The sequence below is a fragment of the Anastrepha obliqua genome, chromosome 5, assembly GCF_027943255.1.
Source record: "Anastrepha obliqua isolate idAnaObli1 chromosome 5, idAnaObli1_1.0, whole genome shotgun sequence".
In the NCBI taxonomy this organism is placed as follows: domain Eukaryota; kingdom Metazoa; phylum Arthropoda; class Insecta; order Diptera; family Tephritidae; genus Anastrepha; species Anastrepha obliqua.
In genome coordinates, this window is record NC_072896.1 from 120021572 (window position 1) to 120045083 (window position 23512).

Below are 23512 nucleotides of genomic sequence, written 5' to 3' on the forward strand. Positions count from 1 at the left end.
GCAGTAATACAAACCCCGTCAGGGTAGGGTAGATATATCACGGGTCGTCTTCGTCTAGCTCATCTAAAGGAAGGCCCTGGAAACATGCTATTTCGACAGGTTGGGTCCAGATGGAGAGGGGTGTTAGATCAGTAGGTTTTAAGGGGCATGTGAAAAGGTGGTTAGTGCCGTGCGGGGTGCCTTCACATGCCGGACATATGTTTGGTATGTCGGAGTCAATTCTTGATAAGTAGGAGTTTAACCTGCTACAATATCCAGAACGTAATTGTGCCAGTGTTACGCAGGTCTCACGGGGAAGCTGGAGCTCTTCATCTGCTGTAGGGATCTCCGCTGTGAAAATCTTCGTTGTTGTTGTTGTTGTAGCAGCATAAACATTCCCTATACTTACATACGCGGAATGCTGCTGGAGTGACAATCCTTGGCCGAATATAAATCCGGGTCGTTTCGGTAACGTAGAACCGACTGTCGTGGAAACGTAGAGATATTGATAACCCTCGAAAGAGATCTTCGTCTTAGCCACTGCTGTCGCCATCAATTCAAGAGTGCCTTCGCAAGTGTGCCTAACGTATCTCAAATGTATCCTAGGCATTTCCGATTTTCATATCTGTCTTTGCAAAAATTAGTCTTGGTTTTAAAATTATTTGCGTGCTGTCTTATTTTGTCTTTTGTCTTAGTATCCTCCTGAACATTGGCTGGCCGCCACCGTAGTCGAATGCGTGACTATCATTCGGTGGCGCCGAGTTCGAAACCCCGGATATGAAATAACAAATGTTAGAAAAAACCTTCTCTCGTCAGGCAATGGCAAACCTCCGAGTGTTTTTCTGCCATGAAAATTTCCACAGAATCTTCTGCCGTTCGGAGGCGGCATAAAAATTGTAGGTCTCTGCATTTGTGGGGAAACAACAAGACGACGCACGCCGCTAATAGGAGGCGGACCTCGGTCAAATACCCAACAAAGGTTGTATGCGCCAATTGCTATTTATATATTATTATCCCCATGGCCATAAGTAATTCGTAGATTTCTTGTAAGGCTTTGACGCAACAAGAAATAAATAAAAAAAAGTATGAACTAAACTTTTTGAGTAATTTCCACCTTAAAGCGTTTGTCACGTGGTGTTCTTGTGGAAAAAAAATACTTGTGAAGAGTTGTACCAGACAATTTGAAACAAAATAAAAGCAAAAACAAAACACCGAAAAAATTGAAACCAGAAGTTTTCGCTACCTCCGTAAATGTAGTCCAGCCAATATTTCTTAATTTGTATACCCACTAAATTTCTTCTTTTTAATTCAATGTTTTGTTTTTTTACTTTTTATTTACTTCATTCAAAGCAAAGCTTTTTAAATTATAAATACTAATTTCATTCATTTCATTATTGCTTCTTCAGTCCCAACTTAACTTCCAAAAGACTTGCTTTTCGGAGTAAGTATCTATTTGGTAGAAAAATTAGAATTGCAAATCACTTTTTTCGCCTGTTTTATCATTTTTTACACTGAACTGTGTGTACACAAACATATCTACTTGTATATACTCTGCTGGTAGAATATTTCTCTAGTGTACGTGAGTGTATACGGAGCATCATAAAAAGTGCTGTTTGCACCAAAAGCTCGCACACAAACACACACACACAGAAATATTTATGTCGATATACCAAATGATACGCCTATAAAAAGTGATTGTTAAAATTTGTATACATATTTTTTTATGGATTTGATAGCGTTAATTTTAATCACGTGATGATTATGCTTGTAAAAAATAAGAAAATAAGGGTAAATGAAGTGCCTTCACGTATTTTAATAGAACTCCGAATTGCTCTGACCGACACGAGGAACGCATTCCGTATGACATATGAATAATTTTTCTTTTGCCGCCGCACCAAGAAAGAAAGGATTAGGTTGTTAAGCTTTGATATCTTAAGGAGGCAGTTACCTGTAAACTTCCATATTTTCCCTGATTTTCATTAAAATTATTTAAAACGAAGAAGACAATATATTTTTTTCAAAATTGGCATACAGTTTACTTATACATTAAAATAATATAAGGTTGTCAAAAAAGTCTTGCGGTATTTTTATTGAATTTTTAATTGTTCATAAAATTGGTTATAATAATGCGATTTAAGTCAAATATGCGCCGTTTTGTTCGATGACGAGTTCCCAACGAGATGCCAACTTCATAATGCCCCTCTTATAGAAGCTCACTTCCCTATTGTCAAAAAACTCGTAGAGCCAATTTTCACAGGACTCTCTTGAGGACAACTTCCGACTACCAAGCTCGTTCGCCATGGACAGAAATAGGTGGTAATCACTTGGTGGGATATCCGGACTATACGGTGGATGCAAAAGAACCTCCCATCCGAGTTCCCGGAGCTTCTGGCGCGTCACCAAAGATGTATGTGGCCTGGCGTTGTCCTGATGGAAGACAATTCGGCCTCTGTTGATCAAAGATGGCCTCTTCTGCATGAGTGCTGCATTCAAGCGGTCCAGTTGTTGGCAGTACAGGTCCGAATTGAGCGTTTGACCATAGGGGAGCAGCTCATAGTGGATGATTCCCTGCCAATCCCACCAAACACACAGAAGAACCGTCCTGGCCGTCAATCCAGGCTTGTCCACCGTCTGGGCAGCTTCACCGCTTTTCAAACACGACTGTTTGCGCTTCACGTTGTCGTAAGTGACCCACTTTTCATCGCCAGTCACCATCCGCTTCAAAAACGGGTCGTTTCGTTGCGATTCAGAAGCGATTCGCATGCATCCATACGGGCAAAAATGTTTTTTTGCGTCAAGTCGTATGGCACCCACACATCGAGCTTCTTTTTGAATCCAAGCTTCTTCAAATGGTTTATAACGGTTTGATGACTCATGCCCAGCTCTTGGCCGATGCTACGGCTGCTACTATGCCGGTCTCTTTCGATCAATTCAGCGATTTTATCGCAATTTTCGACGACAGGCTTTCCGGACCGTGGCGCATCTTCGATCACCTCTGCACCTCTGTAAACGTTGAAACCATCGTTGTGCGGTGGAAATGGAAACTGTATCGGTCCATAAACTGCACAAATTTTATTGGCAGCTTGAGATGCGTTTTTGACTTTATCGTAGTAGTACTGTAAAATATGCCGTATTTTCTCTTTATTTTGCTCCATGTTTGCGACGCTATAACTCACGAACGACTAAAAGCAAACAATAATTAATCAAACACGTTAGCACGTGAAAAGAGCTTTCCAAAAAGCTCTAGCGTGAACCGATGCGACGAATACAACTAGAACTACGCGCTTGCAAAGACAAACTTGCGGAAATACCGCAAGACTTTTCTGACAACCTTATATAAAATTTTTTTATTATTATTTTATTATTTTATTTTAATCATTTAAAATGGCAGGTATACACCTCAATTCTTCCGCAGCGGGGCTTCTCAATCGGCGGGCATTGTAGCATCGACGTCAGTGACCTGAATACAAAAAACCAAACATTTTTTGTTTATTAATGTTATAATTTCTATATGAATTAAAAAAAATAGAAAGTAATATAATCATAAAAAAGATGTGTGCAAAATTTCAGGGAGATCGGTCAATAACTTTTCGTGTTATCGTGTACGCCAATTCGAAAAACATAGTTTTGAGAAAAACGCGTCTAAAGTTTGATACATGAAAATGCAATGATTTTTGTGACTTATCGATTAATCAGCAATTCCAGCGCCATATAATTGTCCTTCTGAAGCCTCGTAGAACTCATTCTGTTCAATTAGTTGCTGTTGACGTGCTTTACGTGCTTGTTTAGTGGTTAATGAGCTGAGCCGATTTCCTTGAATCACTCTCTTTTCATCCAGTTTTTCGGCGTAAGATTTACATTGTCGGCCAATTATTATATTTGTGAAGTTCATTGTTTCTAAAATCGATGTACATATATCCTTCATTGAATAATCCAGCGGCATTGTATGAGAGCATTTCAATCATTTTTGACCCCCAATGTAGGTGTTTTGGAGCGAGACGCCAAACGGTAGAGTTGAAACTCTCATTTGCGTTTTGCGTGTGACTACCCAAACATCTTTCGAGCAATTCATCTCGTGATAAATCTAAAAATATTGGCTCTACGTGCTGCTGACTATCTGGATATAGTGGTGCAGGGTGATTAAAATTTTCTCCAGAGGCTTTAACTTTTTGCCATTTGTACCAGCTCACTTGGTTTGGCTTGTCATCTGTGGAGCACAAATGATAATAGGTGCTTTTTTCATATTCTTGACTCTGTCAACATTTCTACGAATAGCTAATAAATTTACGTTTATGCGGGCGTGATGCCCGAATTGATGTAACTATTTAAAAGCAATCATATGACAGAGTACAGACACCTCTATAAAGCAGTGAAGTGTCCAAAATAGGAACATCATTTAACTCAGATAGGTCACTAGTCACAGGAGCCTGCCCATAGATTTTTTTTTGCGAGCAGTGTTTGAAAAATTGCGAGATTATAGTCACTAATATTCAAAAATCTCTTGTTTTGGTATTAAAAATTGTCTCGTTAGTAACTGAACTATGTTTTGCGTATTGAATACGACTCGAACGCTTTCTACCACGTCGTGCTTTTACGGCACTCGTGGTAAAAAAGAAGTGTTCGAAAATATCACAAATAGCGTTTTGTAGCATTTTTGATAAATTTAGAAATTGATTTCTGATTTCCTTCAATTTTCTTTCTTAGTACATAGAATTTGAAGAGTGCATTTTCGTATTTAAAATAAGTCGAAAGTCGACATTGATGAGCTGCTGCTAGTGCGCCTTTCACTTCTCTCCGTTTTGTTACTCACCTCCTATGACCTGCACTGCGTATACGCAACCAAACGCGTTTTCAGCAAACATTCAGAAGGCATGCGATGACTTTCAATTTGTTTTAAAGCAAAGCGATTATCTGTTTATGTTTTTCACAGCTGTTGGGGAACTGATTTATCCAGCTTTAATGGCTTTAATCAGCTATAACTATCGCTGCGGCACAGTATGTTAAAAGAGGGATATTTTCGGCAAAATTGAGAATAGTTCTTTGCTATTATTTTGTATTTTTTAATTATTGGAAGGAAATGAATTCCTCAAATACTACTCTCTACCTCCTTATATCTTCAAGCAAAACAAAAAAAAAACATTTTTATAAAAACACAAAATTTTTATAAAAAATGAAAACAATATTGTAAAATAATTGAAGCAGTATTTCCGCGCAGAGAAAGAAAAAATCGTGTCGATGTAATTTCACGCTTTTATTCTAAGTGCCGTTTTACATTTTTGGCATCGCCTGCTATCTAATGTATAATTGTACAAGTGCAAAGTTCCATGTAAGTGAAGTACAATTGTTCGTATAAGAAAGCAGGATTGGTTTGCAGAGTTGTATTTAGAATTCAACAATAATAAACAAGATTTAGAAAAATGTAAAAAACTAAAAAAGACTTAGAAAACCAAAATTATAATTAAAAACCAAAAAATAAAAACAAAAACTTAAAAAACAATTTGTTAAACCAAAAATAAAGAAAAAAATTAATAAAAATTCTTAAAAAAATTATTTGAAAAAAAAAAAAAAATTGTAAAATAATAAAAAAAAAATTAGAAATATGTATGGAAAAATTAAGAAAACTTAAAAAAAAATGATAATCAAACAACAAAAAAAAAAAAATGTTGAAGAAAACATTTGTTTTAAAAAAAAAATTTTAAGTTCTTATTAAAAAATTAAAAAAAAAAAACTTAAAATAAAAAATTTACAAACATGTATTAGATAAAACAAAAACACAAAAACAACAATACAATAAAAAAACTAAATACAAAAAATACCAAAAAAAAATTTAAAAATAAAATTTTAGGTAAAAAAAACCGTAGGATGCTCGGGTCTGAGTCTTCATATTGTCCAAACCTAGCTCGCGTTGGATTCAAATTATTGGTTATCTATCTGCTTACGCTTACCTAATAAGTCAGCCGAGAGCGACTGTGAAAGTGAAGTTGTAAATTCTGTTGACAAAAAAAAATTAAAAAAACAAACCATTATTAAAAAAAAGAATTACAAAAAATAAATAAAAAAAGATTAAGAACTCAAAAAAAAAAATAAAATACATAATATTTATAAAAATGTTACAAAAATTTAAAAAGAAGTTAAAAAAATTTGTAAAACAGTAACAACAAAAATTTTAAGAAAAGATTAACATAAAAAATAAAAAAAAAAAATTCTAAGTAAAGATTAATATAAAAAAGTAAAAAAAAAATATGTAAGAAAAAAATTAAAAACCAAAAAGTGAATAAAAAAATTGCAACAAAAGAAATAAAAAATTTGAAATAAACATTTTAAATAAAAACAAAACATATTTTTGTGTTAGCTTTCATATCCAACCTCGTGATGGAATCAAATTATTTCTTTTATATATAATATCTTATATTATTTCTTTTATATCTGAGAGCAACAGTGGAAGTGGAATTGAAAATTCTATCAACAAATAAAAAAAAAGTAAAAAAAAAGATTTAAAGTTAAAAAAATTAAAAAATTTAAAACAAATTAAAAAAAAGTTTAAAAAACTTTAATGTTCTTAGTTGTTTAAAAGCTAAAAAAATTAAAAAATGTTTCAAAAAGTGAAAAAAATTACAAATATTTTAAAAAAGCTAAAAAAACTTAAAAATGAAACAAAAAAAGAGAATAAAAAAAATTAATTAATTAAACAAAAAAAAAAAGAATAAAAAATTAATTAACTAAAGAGAAAAGGGGGAAAAAATAAATTAATACATTAATTAAATAAATAAAAAAAATGTAAAAAGTTAAAAACTAAAAAAAAGGAATACAAAAAGTTCTGCCGCTAAATGTTTCCCTCCTTTCTCAGCTAGTTGATCAGATAAAGCAAATTGAAGTGCCAAACGTTCTTTTTCACATACTTTTTAAGCTCTTTGAATAGTTAAGCTGTAGTATTATATTTAAATTTTATCCATATTTTATGAAAATAGTAATTTATAAATATTTAGCGGATAATTAGGCCGAGCTGCCTTATGCCCTATAAATGGACCCTCCCTAGGCAGCTTCGCCCTGTCTGCAAGCGGATTTTTTTGTTTTGGTGTTTTTTGTTTGTTTATTTTCTGTCTTTTTGATATTTTCTTTATTTTTTTTGTTTGTTTTTTTGCGTTATGTATTGCCCAAAAAATACAGTTGTCGATGTTTTAAAAATTCACAGACAGTACAGTAAATAGTGAAATTCGCAGCTGGTGCCAAAGTATAGTCAGTTGGCTCGAGATGCCTATAAACTCTTGCCTTCTTGAGATGCTAATTAAATACTGGCATAAGAGTCAAAGTCTTATTCGCAAAAAAGTAATACGCAAAGCATATTTTTATCAAACTTCATTATACATTACGAAAGTTCTGAATAAATGAATCCTTCATTTAATTATAGTATAAATGGCGCTGAGCTAGGGACTCTTGATTAGTGCTACTACCTTACTTTAAGAACTCTAAGAAATCATCACTGAAGTTGCTAAATTATTCTCATTTTCTTCCATGTATTTCATTTACGACACCCCCCTGGCTGTAAGGGCATACTTGAGTGGCTAAAATTAAATTGAAAATTATGTAAAAGTTCATAAGACTTTTTTTTAACAATCTTACCTTCTTGCAACTGCCTTTTTGGTAGTAGTTGTATTGGCTTTCCAGTTAGTCTCTCAAATCTACTTTTATTGGTACATTTTAAAAAACTGTTTTTTTTGTTTGTCGGGACAAATTAGAACAAATATTATAAATATTATATTATAAATTATCATATCTATTTGTCCCGATAAAAACAAAAAAAAAAAAACAAAAAACAGAGAAACGTTAACACTCTTACTATTCCTAAGGGTGGTTAAGTTTCAAGTGCCGGTTAGGATTTTGAATAAATAATATACAATTTTTAATATAATATAATATTAATGTAATATAAATAAAATACAATTTTTTAGGAAATTATTGTCATTTCTCTTTATTATGATAATATTGGTATGGCTCAATTACGTATGGAACAAAATATCGGCCAAATGGCCGCCGCGGCTTCCTCCATCCGATGGTCAAAATTTTCGATGACGCTGAGGCATAATTGAGGTTCTATGCCGTTAATGTGCCGAATTATCTCATCCTTTAGCTCTTGAATTGTTGCTGGCTTTTCGACGTACACCTTTTCTTTCAAATAACCCCAAAGAAAGAAGTCCAACGGTGTCAAATCACATGATCTTGGCGGCCAATTGACATCGCCGCGACGTGAGATTATTCGGCCATCAAATTTTTCGCGCAAAAGAGCCATTGTTTCGTTAGCTGTGTGACAAGTGGCAAGTGGCACCGTCCTGTTGAAACCACATATCGTCCACATCCATATCTTCCAATTCGGGCCATTACAAGTTCGTTATCATCTCACGATAGCGAACACTATTCACAGTAACTGCCTGACCGGCCTCATTTTGGAAAAAATACGGCCCAATGATGCCGCCGGCCCATAAACCGCACCAAACAGCCACTCTTTGTGGGTGCATTGGTTTTTCGGCAATCACCACTGAGGTGAAAATGTGCCTCATCACTGAAGATGAAGTGCGCGATATGCATTTCGATTTGAACGCCCGTTTTCATAATAAGCCTGAATAACTTTAACGCGTTGCTCGATTGTGTATCTTGAGTTAGTTTGAAATTGAAAAACGTCAAATGAAATGCAGAAAAAACTTGACGTTTAGGTGTAGTTCACATTCAACATCGGCCCTTGAAATTTAACCACCCTTTAATAAAGCGCTATACAAACTTGTCGATCAGAAATAATACAATTTAGCATAAAACTGTCAAGCTAAATATAGCAATTTAAAAAATACAATAAATAATACAAAAAATACAAAATAAGTAAATGTTGGCTTCACTTGTGTACCTAATTATTTTTTCCCCGCAGGGCTCACTTGTTTCCATTTCCTTCTGATTTAATTTGCTTCAAGCTTTCCTTGTTTATCTCGTTATAATTTAATCATTTCAATCTCAACCACTGTGTGATAAATGTTTTTCTACCTGCAAATCTGAATTGCCTTAATGACATAATAAAGTGACATTTAGCTCGTTAATAACTGCTCTCGGTTAAATTGTAAAATAAACATTTGTTTTTTTTAATATCAAATTAATAGCACCAGTCGTAGGCGAGAAACAAAGACAACAATACAGTTTAATATAATATAAATATTAGGTGAAGTAAAATGTTCTCAAAGATTTTCGCTTCATTTCGGCTGTGAAATTTCCATAAAAAAAGTAAATTTTGAAATTCGTGAAATTTTCTTACACTGCGTTAAATATCTGTATTACTAGGATTTATTAACAATTTGTTTGTTGCTCATTGAATTTTAATAGTTTTATTTACAAAAATATAAGTCACATCTCCTATAAATCCACGTTTCAAACTTTGTCTAAAAAATAAAATATTTTATAAATTTTTTTTTATCAAAAGGGCAGAATTTTTAGAAAGTTTTCTACATAATTCTAGTAAAAATAAAGTGCAAGTTTCAAGTAGCTCTAAAATCTCGTTGATTTTTGACAATGTTTTCTGCTGATGGTGTTGGCTGTTTTCTCATTCGTTTTGTAGAGAAAAAGTTGCACTATTTGTTAATTTTCACAAAATTTGAAACTTGGAATTAAAATACCTATGATGTTTGCAGGAGAATGAGCTGTATTTTTGTAAAAAAGTAAATAAGAATTTAAATATTTTTTTTAAATATTTTTTTTATTTTTTAATAATTTTTGTTTTTATTTTTTAATAATTTTTTTTTTAATTTTTATCTAATTTAAATAATTTTTTTATGATCACAAATAAAGTGTCAAAACTTGTCAATTAGTCTTGTGCTATAAATATTTTATAAATTTAAATATTTTTTTTTAATTAAATTTTTTTAATAATGTTTTTTTTAATTCTTATTTAGTTTAAATAATTTAGTTCTGATCACAAATTAAGCGTCAAAACTTGTCAATAAGTCTTGTGCTATTAATATTTTATAAATTTAAAAACTTTTTCGAATTTAATTCTTTTAATAATTTTTTTTTTAATTCTAATTTAACTTAAATAATTTTTTTATGATCACAAATAAAGTGTCAAAACTTGTCAATAAGTCTTGCGTTTTAAATATTTTATAAATTTAAATATTTTTTAAAATCAAATTTTTTTAATATTTTTTTTTTTTTAATTCTTATTTAATTTAAATAATTTTTTTATGATCACAAGTAAAGTGTCAAAACTTGTCAATAAGTCCTGTGCTATAAATATTTTATAAATTTAAATATTGTTTTTAAATCAATTTTTTTTAATCATTTTTTTTTTAATTCTTATTTAATTTAAATAATTTAGTTCTGATCACAAATTAAGCGTCAAAACGTGCCAATATTTATTTATCGCAGTGTAGTTATAATTATCCTAAAACAAATGCTTTCAAATACTTTCCGCCTTATCTTGAATTCCCGAGCAATGGAAAAACTGCACGATTACCGTTCCGACACGCTTGCTTCTATGATTTTGTCTATATTTTTAACGATTTTCAACGTCGCCCATATGCCCAAAAATGAATTGTTGTCATCATCTCCGTGCTATGGCATTCGATGCTGTAAGGCATCCATAAACATTAAAAATTTTCTTGGCTGCCTCCTCCTACGTTTCATCCTTGTCAGTGGATGCCTGAATAATGCATCGAAATTTTTCTGTGTTGTTTCGTTTGAATTTTGAAAAGCTGTAACACACAACTGACTGCACAAAACTGTTTACTTTTTTAACCTTTAAATCTCCATATATTATTACCTGAGGCATAGTTTACACTGCGCGATATGCCTCACTAAAGACTTATGAAGCGGAAAATATTCGAAACTTTTTACTTCACCTAATAAAATTTTGAAACCTGACCGCTGTATTATAATCACACAATGCAATTAAAGCAATAAAAGCGAAAAATCGTATTTAGCGGTTAGGCATAAAACCACTCCACAACAAATGCACACACACATATGCACACATACAAGAGCAGTGCAAATTACAGTATTGCATTATAGCGTAGATTCCATAGAAGATGGTGTTTAGCGCGGCAAGAGGCTGGTAAGCCGCAGAAGCGGTTGGCTGTCGAGAAAGTTAGCGGGCGTGTGCAATGCCTCATCTCATCGCTGTGTAAGGAAAACTACTTTTTTCTTTTAATTGTGATGTTAGAGCAACGATATGATATTGTGTGAAACTACGTACATAGGTAATGCAATGACTTTTTAACTCCTCTAGTAGGGGAATGTGTATGTGTGTGTGTGTGCATGTGTGATAAGTAGAACTAACTGCCGCGCTGCCACTCACAAACTCGTCGGCCGACTAACTTGTTACATGGGTGTCATATTTCACAAATTACTTAGCGACCCCCCCTAAGCCCAGTTCGTTTGCAGCTACTATTGAGTTGTTGATGTTGTGAAAAATCCGCTAATGAAAAGCGAAAAAGTGCATAAAAAAAGTACAAAGGTGACCGAAGTGTGTGAGATATGAGTTCATTGCTCAATACCAGCGCACGCTGTGGCACTTGTTGTTTTCGGAGAATTCGATATACTTCTCGTGCTTTGTTAAATGTTTCACAACGGCTGGGCTTTACTCCTTCAATTTGTGTTGTATGTTGTGATGTAGTCCTAAAAATTAAGGGGCTTACCGTTTTGTATTGACTCCGAATGGTAATATGATTTTCATGAGAAGGTTTTTTACAGCTGAAATGCATTTGTTGGAGGTTTGCCATTGCTTACCTACCGCAGGTCGACAACTAAAACATACAAATTTTTTATTATTTGATGCTCCATATCCACATGTTGGAGTGCGGTTACACCAAATAGTAGTCACGCAAAAACATACGCCGCCTTCGATTCGCCACTTTCTTTGCTGGCTGTGTTTAGTTGGGCGCTTGACGAAAAATTTGCCTGTGACAGGAACCACAAAATTATCGAGTGTGAGTTAAATTCGCCAGGGTGTACCTCTTACTACTTATTTTATTTTATTCTATTGTCATATTATTTTATTTTACCAGTTATTTTAATTATTTCATTTTGTAACTTTTTAAAACTATTTTTATATTACTATCCTAATTTTATTTTATTGTTTTTTATTTGTTACTAGCGTACCCTCCCCCGCTTCGCTAGGCGATAAATTCAATGATTTGCTAAAAGAGAATAAAATTAATACAAAACAAAGCAAGTTCTTTGATACAATTTCATTCGAACTTTATTGTAACACTTTTTGGTAGACAACGTTTTTGGTTTTTCCATCTTTCGCGTAAATGAATAATGACGATGGTTTACCTACTCGTGAGCAAGCTACATACGTTTGTCCATGAGAAAAAATTGGGTATTCTAAATTAATACCGCACATTTGTAGAGACTGTCCTTGCGCCTTATTAATTGTCATAGCGAAGGCAAGGCGAATAGGGAACTGCAAACATTTGTAATCCCGTCGGAATCAGTGATCTTCTCCTTTGTACTTCCCTTTCAAAATTGTTGCTTCGATAACGTTACCCATTACCTTCTTCAAAGCAAGTCTGGTACCGTCGCAAAGTCGTGGCACATTACTGTTGCGCAGCATAATAATCAGTGCTGCAATTTTTAATCGTAAATTATAAGGTGGTAGGCCTGGCAAATCGAGTGAGTTTAAGAATTCAGTTTGATAATTTACGACATCATCTTGATCAGTAATAGAGTCCATTGACTTATGTGCAACTATGTCACCAGGTATTTGATCCAAAATAGCTGCATTTATATCATTGACGTCCTTATTTTTCCCAGCTAAAATTGCTCTTTCGCTGAGCCAATCATGGTTTTTGTAATGTTGAACTATGTTTGGAAATACACTTTGTATCAATGCCTCTTTAGACAATGCAAAAGTGCAGAAGCTGTTAGGCAATGTAATCATTCCTGTTGGATCGACAGACATTTGGCCATTTCCGATTTTCAGTAATTGGTGTGAAAATTCAGCTGCTGATGGATCGTTCTGTAGTTGAACACGTACGTTGTAGCAAGTGTAAACGTGTTTACATGTCTCCATAAATACGATGATTTTAAGCATGCATTGATTTCATCTGCAGCCGTAGATTTTGGGATCACAGGTAATGTTTGCCTGAAATCTCCAGCCAATAAAATCATGGCACCTCCAAAGACTGTTTGGCTTCCTCGTAGATCTTTCAAAGTTCTATCACGTGCTTCCAATGGTTTCTTGTGTGCCATAGTACACTCGTCCCATACGATGAGCTTACATACTTTAAGAACTTTTGCCATTCCAGATGTTTTCGAAATATTACATGTTGGTGTTTCATTTACCTGCATATTCAAAGGCAACTTTAATGCAAAGTGTGCTGTGCGACCGCCTTCCAGTAATGTAGCCGCAGTTCCGGAAGAAGCGAGTGCCAATGCAACGTTATTACATATCTGATCGAAGTGTTGCTAATATCAATGAAATCAAAAAGGTCTTTCCTGTTCCCCCAGAAGCATCCAAGAAAAACAATCCATCAGTTCCATGGCTAACATTATTCATGACTGCATCATAAACATGTTGTTGTTTATGTTTACTACCCGTCGAAAAAAATTTGCAACTTAGCAACACGACACAAATCGTTTCACAATAACGAAAAATTCCCATATTTATTCAAAAAAGGTTGTACATATAAAATGAATGTTAATTCGAAACTTAATCTAAGAATCGAGCAAGTTCTGCGGCAATTTTCACTAAAAACACAATTTTTACAATATTTTAATTTTTTCTTTTTTTTATATGAAGAAATTATTACAATAAAAAAAAATTTTTTTTGCTAAAAACCTTCCCCTAGTGGATCCCTATAATATGAAAAAAGAACGAATAAAATTGGCCTCGTATCGGCCCAAAAAAATGCGTACAAACGAACATCATTTCATTTTTATATATATAGATTATTATCTTATGTTATGTTTTCATGTTATGTTAATTTAAATTTTGTGGACTATGAATAAGTTCGTGCGGTTTTACAACAGATGGCGTAACTTGATTATTATTCCATCGATCCACATTTCCAAACATTCATTGGAGAGCTACTGTCGTAAGGCACAAACATCAGTATAAGTTTTTTATTTGAAGCGTAAACAACAATATTTTTACCACACTTGAAAATGTCGAATTTCGTGCCAAATAATGTGTTTTTGCGGGGAATTTTTTAATATGAAGAAAAAAGCAGCCGAAAGTCATCGTATCTTGGTGGAAGTTTATGGTGAGCATGCTCTAGCTGAGCGAACGTGCCAGAAGTGGTTTGCACGCTTTAAAAGTGGTGATTTTGGCTTGGAAGACGAAGAACGCGAGGGTGCGCCGCCAAAGTTCATGGATACCGAATTGGAGGAATTGCTCGATCAAGATCCGGCTCAAACGCAAGAAGAGGTTGCAAAAACTTTGGGAGTTGATCAATCAACCATTTCCAAACGTTTAAAAGCCATGGGAATGATCCGAAAGGTAGGCCATTGGGTGCCGTATGAATTGAAGCCAAGAGACGTTGAACGCCGTTTTATGGCATGCGAACAACTGCTTCAACGGCACAAAAGAAAGGGTTTTTTGCATCGAATTGTGACTGGCGATGAAAAGTGGGTCCATTACGACAATCCAAAACGTCGGGCAACGTATGGATACCCTGGCCATGCTTCAACATCGACGTCGGCGCAGAATATTCATGGCCTGAAGGTTATGCTGTGTATCTGGTGGGACCAGCTGGGTGTTGTGTATTATGAGCTACTGAAACCGAATGAAACGATTACGGGGGATGTCTACCGACGACAATTGATGCGTTTGAGCCGAGCACTGCGAGAAAAACGGCCGCAATACGCCGATAGACACGACAAAGTTATTTTGCAACATGACAATGCTCGGCCACATGTTGCACAAGTGGTCAAAACATACTTAGAAACGCTCAAATGGGATGTCCTACCCCACCCGCCGTATAGTCTAGACCTTGCGCCATCCGATTACTATCTCTTCCGATCGATGCAACATGGCCTGGCTGACCAGCACTTCCGTAATTACGATGAAGTCAAAAAATGGATCGATTCGTGGATTGCGGCAAAACCGACCGAATTTTTCACAAAGGGAATCCGTGAATTGCCAGAAAGATGGGAAAAAGTAGTAGTAAGCGATGGACAATACTTTGAATATTAAATTTGTAACCATTTTACGTCAATAAAGTTTCAAATTTCGAAAAAACCGCACGAACTTATTCATAGTCCTATTATTTTATGGCTTTATTTTATTTTATATTTAGTTGTTTTGTTTTATTCTATTTTGATATTATTTTATTGTATAGATTTTTTTTAATTCTTTTATTTTATAATTTTTTTTTAATGATTTTTATATTTATTTTTATTGTTTACTTTTTTGTTTATTTTCTTTATTCCTTTTACTTTTTTATTATCTCCTTATGTTATGCTATGTTATCTCAGGTTATGGTGTGTTATGTTATATCATTTAATGTTAAGTTTTATTATTTTATGACTATATTTTATTTTATATTATTTACTATATATCATACCTTTTGTCTAATTTTTTATATATTTTTTTTATTTAAATTTTTTATTTTTATATTTTTTATTTTACTTTTTTGTAATTTATTTGTCTTCAATTTAGTTTTTTTGATTATTTCCTTTTGTTCTCTATCATATTTTATTATTATTTTCATTTCCATTTTTTGCTACTCATTTTATTTTAGTTATGATCAAATATGATTCTCTTTATCCTAAAATACAACCAACTTTAATTATCATTATAAATAGCGGTTTTTCCCGGCAATTACCGATAAATCTTGCAGTGTTATGATTTTATAATTTATTTACAACTCAAGTTTATGGCTAAAATCAATCATTGCGCCAGAAACTCGTGAATTATGCCGGTCTTTATAATTCCACAATTAACCTAATAATAATAATAACTATACATAAATACCTGTATACAAATGGCCGCTTAATCTTATCTTAATTGCATTCTTTATCAACACTCAAAGCAAATAAGCAAGTGGCCCATTTGATTTTTGTTTATATCGTAAATTAACTTATTGCCTCAAGCGAAAGATTCTGACGCTCAGCTGACAAAAAATGTATGCAGTTGTTAATCGATCAAAAGTATTTTAGGTACATAATTAGACAAAATAAAAACGCTTGCGAGTGTGTAATTTATTTCTCCATACACATGCGAATTAAAAATATGTTTGTTGTTTGTGTACGATAACTGAGTGTCGTGCAAAATATGTGTTTGTGTTTACGAATTTTATGAAGTTTGGAATTCACTAAGTTCTCTAATTTTTATCACTTCAAATCACTTATTTTTCTCATTTTGTATGAATGCATGTAAATATTCGCATACTTGTATGTATGTATGTATGTATATATGCTAACCACTTGACAAACTCACACCGATACCAATAAAAATTATGTATGTATATCACACCTCGAATGATAGCTCTATCACCAATCAACGCACATAGCTTTTGCATATGACCAGCGCTCCACACAAGATAATTGTTTGTCTGTACATGGAACACACGAATAAACATATGTACATATGTAGCGGGCAGTACGATAATTTCTGTGCAAACATATGTATGCGGGTATGTGAACGTTGATTGATTTTATCAGCTCAGCTTTCTTTCAGCTATCAAAAATAAAATTGTAAAAAAAGACTTTTCGCAAGTGTCACATGGAATTTGGGCTCGGTGCAACTTGGTATTTTATTTTTTTTGTGGTTTCATTATTAACAGAACATTCAAGTATTTATTACAACATTGAATGAGGGAAATGCGGCAAAACGTTCCACTATTTACTCTTTGTGTTCTTGACCAAAAGTGATTCATTCGCTGCCTTTCTTGCTATGCTATGCGATTTTACGTAGTTAACATAGTTAATTCAGCAAATTTCTAAATCGAATTATTAATTAGCCATACAAATATTTTGTTTGTCTAAATTTATTTAATTGTAACTTTTGTGCTCGCATCAGCGTCATACACACCCCCAAGCCTTGTTTATAAGTCAATTAGTATGTGAGTGGCAGTGTAGCCGTTTGAATGAATATTCAAATAAAAGAGAGCCTCTGTGTATGTGATAACAGTCACGTATAGAAAAAAATCTATTGTTAAAAAGGCAGGAAGGCAACATTGACGCAGACGCTCGCTCACATCAATGGTTTTACGATTTCATTATATGCCAAATTGTTTACACACACACAAACACACACACACATGCAGACATACATTGCATGGGGAATAAAATTTTTACGCACATGCTGAATTTTTTTGTGTTATTAGTTTGCTTATTTTCCTTGTATTTCCAAATAAATCGCAATAAGTTGGTAGGTTTTAGAGAGCTCATTTGCGAGATGGGGTTGTTTTGCATACCGTTAACATGCACGTATTGGTGCTATGAAAAATTAATATTGTGGAGATCTCACATGTTTTCAGTGAGAGCAAATAAGTTCGGCTTTCGTGATGGGCCCCTCATGCCACTCAGTCACGATTGGGCGAAGAAGTATTCACACACTAATAGCCTTTGGTTCCAATTGCAGAGAGAGAGAGAGAGTGAGAAAGAGCGAAAGATAGTGTGTGTGTTGTAAGGAGTACCTGTCGGCTCGGACTATGATTAAACTTAATATCTGTTTCTCATTGGAATGCTACGATTGCGTAGTGTTCTGGATATTGAGTGACGAAACACATAATAATAATAATAATATTTTTTTATAATTTAATAAATATTACTGTACAACTAATTAATTTCGTATTTTTTTTGTTAAAAACCCATTAATTTAAGTATAAAAGTGAAAAAATATTTTATTCAAAATATTGTCCATCGGAAGCGGCAACTTTTTCCCATCTTTCAGGAAATTTATGGATTCCATCCTAAAAAAATTTCTCACCTTTTGCGGCGAGAAAGTCATCAAACCATTTTTTAATACCTTCAACATTGGTGAACCGTATTCCAGAAAGGTGATTCTGCATCGACCAAAACAAGTGTTAATCAGAAGGATATACATATGTCTGGGCTATAAGACGGGTGAGGTAGAATTTCCCATTCGGCATTTTCCAAATAACTTTTGACCGGCACTGCAACATGTGGCTGAGCTTTGTCATGATGGAAAATCAATTTATCGTGTCTGGTCGCCCATTCTGGCCGTTTTTTGCTATTGCTTGCTTCAAACGTATCAATTGTTGCCTTTATAGCTCTCCCGTGATCGTCAGCTCATAGTACAGCACACCCTTCTGATCCCACCAAATACAGAGCATTACCTTCAAACCATGAATATTCGGTTCTGGTGTCGATTTGGCTGGTTGGCCTGGCTTCACATATGTTTTTTACGCTTTGGGTTGTCGTAATGAATCCACTTTTCATCGCCAGCGACAATACGATGCAAAAACGATTTCTTTTTGTGGCGATTAAGCAGCATTTCAGACATGCAAAATCGTCTCTCGGCTTCAATTCGTGTGGCACCCAATTACCTTGTTTGTAAATGTGTCCGGCTGCTTTTAAACGTTTAGAAATGGCTTGTTGAGTGACTTCCAATGTTTTTCCAAGTTCTTCTTGAGTTTGACATGGATCTTGATCGAGTAATGCCTCCAAATCTTCGTCTTCAAACTTTTTTGATGGGCCTGATCGCTCTTTGTCTTCTGTGTCAAAATCATCACTTTTAAATCGTGCAAACTACTGCTGACATACTCTAACCTCTGGAGCATATTCAGGGTAAGCTTCTGAGAGTAAACGATGTGCTTCTGTTGCCACTTTTTTTAAATTGAAGAACAAAAGCAAACCTCCCCGCAAATGCTGTTTTGTTGGAACGTAATTTGACTTTTGGACTGTAATAAAAAAAATTGTGTGTTTACTAATATTCACTGTGACATATCAAATTTACTTGATAGCTGTCACTGTCAAAATATTGACTACATAAATAGATATGAGGTTAGTAACAAATACGAAATTAATTAGTTGCACACCCGATACAATATGTCAAGAATGATAATGCCATTGGATCATAAAACGAAAGCATCAAAGTGATCGTTGCAAAACCGAGATAACGGTAAATCGAAGTTAATCACGCAACACATTCTAAAGAAATTGAAAAGGCAAAATGTGCAAACTGTTTATTGAGACTGTTGAGAGTGTTGTTTTTTTTTTCTTTTTTTTTGGTTTATGTGTACACATATGCAGCCAGTAGATTATGACCTTTCAGCATACCTTTGATAGTTCTGCAGTCCTTTCGCGAGAGCGTAAGTACGAATTGAGTCAGTTTTTTGTCGTTAGTTCTACACATAACTTTTGCTGCTTTTCAAGTGGTCAGATTGGTATTTTTTGACTTAATACAATATGAGCTTATTGCTTTTATTGCTGCTTGACCGTTCACATATTAATTGTTGAGTCCTTTCTTGTTCTAGTGTAGGCTAGCTCCGCGGCTTTCCCGCTTGGAAAATACTGCTGTAGTCTGGCAGCTTGATAGGCTGCCTTATCCCTAGTTTTGAGCAGTAAATACCTGCTCCCACTCTGTCTAAAGTGATAGACCCCAAGTAGCGCCCAGCATTATTTTACATGCGTGCAACGCATTACTGGCCTCTTTCACCCTTTCCTCAACATTGTGCTTCCACAGCAATTTACTCCGAGGTACCTTGCATGATCTTTGAGAAGTAGTTCGTTGTTGACCTGCTTAGCTTCGGGAGGTTCCACGTCGGAAATATGTGCCTCTGCATACATATTTGGTGACGCTCGTATCGTTCCATTCCGCTCTTATCTTTCTGCTATCTAATAGCCGCCTTATCCAAAGATAAATCGCGGGTTGCACATTAAGTGACTCTAAGCTATTGTAAATAGCATCTTTCGTCACGTTGTTAAAGGCCCCTAATATATCTAGAAATACTCCTAGAGCATACTCCTTATATTCTGATGCCTGAATGTGTTAAACAATTATTAAATTATTCCGTATGACTCACAACTACATCTGAGTTATTGCTATAGGAGTTAAACAAGATTGCGCCCAACAGAGAGCGCGTGACGTCATCCTAGCCTAGTAGTGCAGGGTTGCAAACTCTTTGCTCTTGGCAATAAATTTAATGCTTTTTTATACACAAAACGCGAACATTTTTTTGGTTTGGTGTTTGTTCCCTTGTTTAGTTTGAAGTTACCAAAACTGTAAATTAACAAAAAAATTTGTATATTAAAAAAAAATGTTATAAAAAAACCACTCTGAGCAGATTTTACTGCTATTGAAAATTTGTTGATTCTTATAGAATTTGATGTTTTGAAATTGCAAATTTAGTTTTTGCTCCTTTTAAAGCTACGCAAGAATATTCGATCTTCTTCTCTCAACTATTCTTAACATTTAACACCTTTTTATAAATTTAAAAAAGCCTTTGAATTTACTGAATACGAATTAAAGCTATAGAGGTGTATTCATGGTAAAAATAAGCACAAAAATAGCAGATAATACTACAGAAACCATAACGACCTTTTTGAAAAAGGAACTTTATTTTCTTACATAACCCCAAACATACCAAAAAAGTGTTTTCCGCCCCTTTTTCAAAGATCACTCATTGGGCTAGTGTGACGTCACTGAAATTGTCAAATTTGCTGAGAGCAAAGTAACGGGACCGCGATGGACCAGATGGCGCTTGTCATTATTCTCTCCAACGTAGGAGTTAATCAAACTCTCAGGAAATATACCGGCAGCAAGGGCTCACTCAAGCGATCAAACTCAAATATGTTACATACTTTTTGGTCTCTTAGCGCTCAATAAATACACACCAGCACGGAAAGAGTAATGCAGCTCCAGCAACATTTGGCGGCAAGCCATGGCAAACATGTTCACGGATGGCTCAAAATTGGACGGAAGGGTTGGTGAGGGAGTATTCTGTAAAGAGCCTCCAATGAAACTTAAATTTAGGCTTCCGGGCCACTGTAGTGTTTTCCAAGCGGAGGTATCCGCAATTAAGGAAGCGGTGGACTGGTTGCTTACCTCGGTAATTACCGTAAAGGAAGTAAAATGGGAGAATTGGGGTTCCCTTAAGAACCTGTGGGCTGCTCCTGGAAAGATGGGTCTTTAGTCAACTCAGCAAGCGCTAGGCTAGTGCGCAAACGTGCAAGGTCGCGAGATCCTTCTGACCACGGGTAGATCGGGGACGCGCGAGGGAACTCCTAAGGCTAACAAAGCCCCAGCTCTCGAATTTGGTGGGTATTCTTACCGGACATTGTCCGTTAGGTATTCATGCCGTGAGACTTGGGATTGCCTCAAGTCCGTTCTACAGAAGCTGTCTGGAGGACGAGGTGGAATCATCTCAACACCTTCTCAGCTGCCCTTCTCTCGTCTGGCAAAGATTTAGACATCTGGGCTCTCATTTTTTCGCTACGCGGGTCTAAATATCATAAATTTGGTGAAGTTCATCAGTAGCTTGTTGCGGCTAACTACGAACGCAAATCAGCCACCGTCGGTGTCGTTGTAAAATGCATGGTCATCATCGCCTCTAATCCCAAGGCTCCTTCTTCCTTCCTTTCTCCTTTCTCCTCTCCTCTGTATGGTACCACAACGGACGAATTTCTTAACATTTGTCCAAGTGAGCCCTTTAGCTAGGGCAGCCATTTAACCTAACTTAACCTAACCTATCTCAATCACGCTTTTTCATTTTCCTTTTCTACAATAGGTCGGTCCCTCTACCTAAGCAAAAGAGAGTGTGTTGATATTTGTAACTCAAAAATGTGCCCTAAATTTATTGCCTAGGAAAGAATTTTAATACACTTTTTTTAAATAACAACTTGTTTTTTGTAATTATTGATTGATAAGAATTTAAACTAAGTGGTTTTCGAAATATTGATTCATTAGAAGAAAAAAATTATAATTACCAATAATTGTCAATACTTCACATGCACTATCTCAATGTCCAATCACGCTAACGCAATATTTCTAATCTCATCAGCTTAAGTGTTTTGACACCCTCGTGCATTGGGAATGTTGGAAAATACGGCATGAGTGCTATTTAGGTACTCGAAATCTATACGTATGTACATACGTACATATTTCACTCAATACCACTTACGTGCTCACTATTTTCTATTTTTTAAGCAGGTTGAAGAATTGAAGAAGATTTTGTCTGTGATGAATATTCTACCTAAATAACACTTTTTTGAGGGATGTGACGGGTGTGATTTTCGGTAGAAAACAGGTGTTAAAGGACAAAAAAATATAATAAAAATAAAAAATTATGTAGAATATGCTTAGAAATTTATGTAAAAAAGTGGCAAAAATATACAAGAAAAAAAAATGCAAGAACAAAAAAAAGCCCAGACATTTTTGTTGTTTTTTGTAAAACTGTCATCAAGGCCTACCCCAATGACTTATTCTCTTTCTGCTACTTTCTTATACAGCTGTCATTACTAACATGAAAAGCGCTTATCTCTCATTTAATTCCTTTTTTGTTTTTTTTCTTTATTTGAAGGCAAAGAACCAGCCTTGCGTTCGTTCACCGAAATACAACAATTACTCCAGCAAGGCAAGAAACGTGAGGTGAAGAGTATTCTGCGTGAGAATTCATGGCCTATCAATTCGCCCATACGTGCGCAGCTATGGCCCACGCTGTGCGCTCAACATCAGACGAAACAGAATATGTTGGATGGTTTCTATTGGGATATGGTGCATCAGGTGAGTGCGCAAATGAAATGTATTTATGTATATATATACATATGTTTGATGAAACGGACTACCAGTTATTCGAAACAAACTCAGATCCCTATAGAGTGTCAGGCGGACTAAGGAGAACTCGTTAGATATTAAATATCCTTACATTACGATGGTCAAAATAACACAGGTCTACATGGTATTTTTTGTAGCGGCCGCCGTAGCCGAATGGGTTGGTGCGTGATCACCATTCGGAATTCACTGAGAGGTCGTTGGTTCGAATCTCGGTGAAAGCAAAATTAATAAAAACATTTTTCTAATAGCGGTCGCCCCTCGGCAGGCAATGGCAAACCTCCGAGTGTATTTCTGCCATGAAAAAGCTCCTCATAAAAATATCTGCCGTTCGGAGTCGTCTTGAAAACTGTAGGTCCCTCCATTTGTGGAACAACACCAAGACGCACACCACAAATAGGAGGAGGAGCTCGGCCAAACACCTAACAGTGTACGCACCAATTATTTATTTTTTACATGGTATTTTTTTGTTTCCGATGTACGGGGGCAGTTTTACTTTTTGCTGACTACGATTACCATAAAACGCTCGGATCTCATTTACGCGTTTTTGAAATGAGTATCTCTTCATGACTAAGTTTGCGTGAGCCTGTAGTACTAATTGTCTGTAAAAAAAGAAGTAATAAAAAAAATTTATAAATAAAAAATAAATAAATACAAAACAGACAATAATTACTACAAAAACAAAAAAAATAAACCAAAAAAAGAAAATAAAAAATCAAAAACATTTAATTAATTAAAAAAAAATAAATAAAAAAATAATATAAAAAAAGAATAAAAAAAAATAATGAAAAGACAATAAAATAAAATAAAATAAAAAAT

General features: G+C 34.6%; 1 protein-coding gene across 3 annotated transcripts in view; it reads left to right on the top strand.

Annotated features, from left to right (window-relative positions):
- The window catches only part of LOC129247983 (GTPase-activating protein skywalker), a 105166-nt gene that overhangs the window by 3469 nt on the left and 78185 nt on the right, over positions 1 to 23512 (top strand). For all 3 annotated transcript variants that reach the window (XM_054887371.1, XM_054887370.1, XM_054887372.1), the window contains exon 2: positions 22443 to 22645. In XM_054887371.1, the coding sequence (XP_054743346.1) occupies positions 22443 to 22645 (203 nt within the window). The remainder of the gene's footprint in view (positions 1 to 22442; positions 22646 to 23512) is intronic.